At 30.1% G+C, this 923-nt stretch overlaps 1 protein-coding gene across 1 annotated transcript; it reads right to left on the reverse strand.

Moving 5' to 3' along the window:
* Positions 1–188: 188 nt before the first annotated feature.
* On the reverse strand, positions 189–806 carry NAEGRDRAFT_76368 (uncharacterized protein; the record flags this gene model as incomplete). The annotated part of the gene is made up of 1 exon (XM_002668668.1): positions 189–806. A coding segment is annotated over one exon (618 nt), but the record flags the coding sequence as incomplete, so codon positions are not given.
* Positions 807–923: the final 117 nt, after the last annotated feature.

Raw genomic sequence — 923 nt, forward strand, 5'->3', positions numbered from 1 at the left:
CAATATAAGCGATGAGGGTGAAAAATACATTCGAGAAATGAATTTAGCAGATCATGTAGATATTTATGACCTGTAAAAGAAATAAACTTAATCTCGATAGCCAAAATAAGAATAAATCATGTTATTCAATAATGTTATTTCAAGAAGTTTACAGTCATATTCATAAACAAATTTTTATTATTCATTGATTAGCTTTTGTTTGATTCTCCATTCTGAGAATAAATGGTTCCAGTAGTAGTATATAAATAATATCCACATTTTGTATTATTATTTGTTTCGTTCACATTAATACTTTTAGGTGCAAATCCAATCATTAAACTATTACAATTAGATATGAGTTTAACTTTGAAATGATTTGATTTTGTTCCTAAAACATTTGAATTCAAATCAGAAGTGTTTGTTTTCTTTAGTCTAGTTGGTGTTTCCAAGACAAGATTTGCAGAACAATACTGTGGATCAAATTCTACTGTGTTTGAGCTATTTGTGTCAATCTCTAAAATAATTCCATACTTGGATTTGAGTAAACTTCTTCCTTTAGGTGGAAGAATTTCATAAATTGGTGTAATTTGATAATAGACAACTTCTTCCACAAACCCCACAAGGTCATTCCCATTCAAATTTTCAACTTGTTCCTTGATGTCAATTCCTCTCAAATAATTTAAAATCAGTTGAAACTGCTCAAAAGGTCTATCAATAAAGTATGCATTGTCATCTTCCTCAACAGTTGGACTAAAGTGATCATTGAAATATCCAGTAAAGAATGTATCCTTCACACTCTTCAATGTTTGTAAGCTCGTGGAGAATATCTTCCCACCAACATTTAATTTTACCACTTGATTCTTTCCCAATTTACTTTCAATTGTTGTTGATTTTGCGAGCTTATTCTCAATCTCTAATATTCTCTCCTCACGCTCAGCAAGATC

The sequence above is a fragment of the Naegleria gruberi genome, assembly GCF_000004985.1.
Source record: "Naegleria gruberi genomic scaffold NAEGRscaffold_125, whole genome shotgun sequence".
Taxonomy (NCBI): domain Eukaryota; phylum Heterolobosea; class Eutetramitea; order Acrasida; family Naegleriidae; genus Naegleria; species Naegleria gruberi.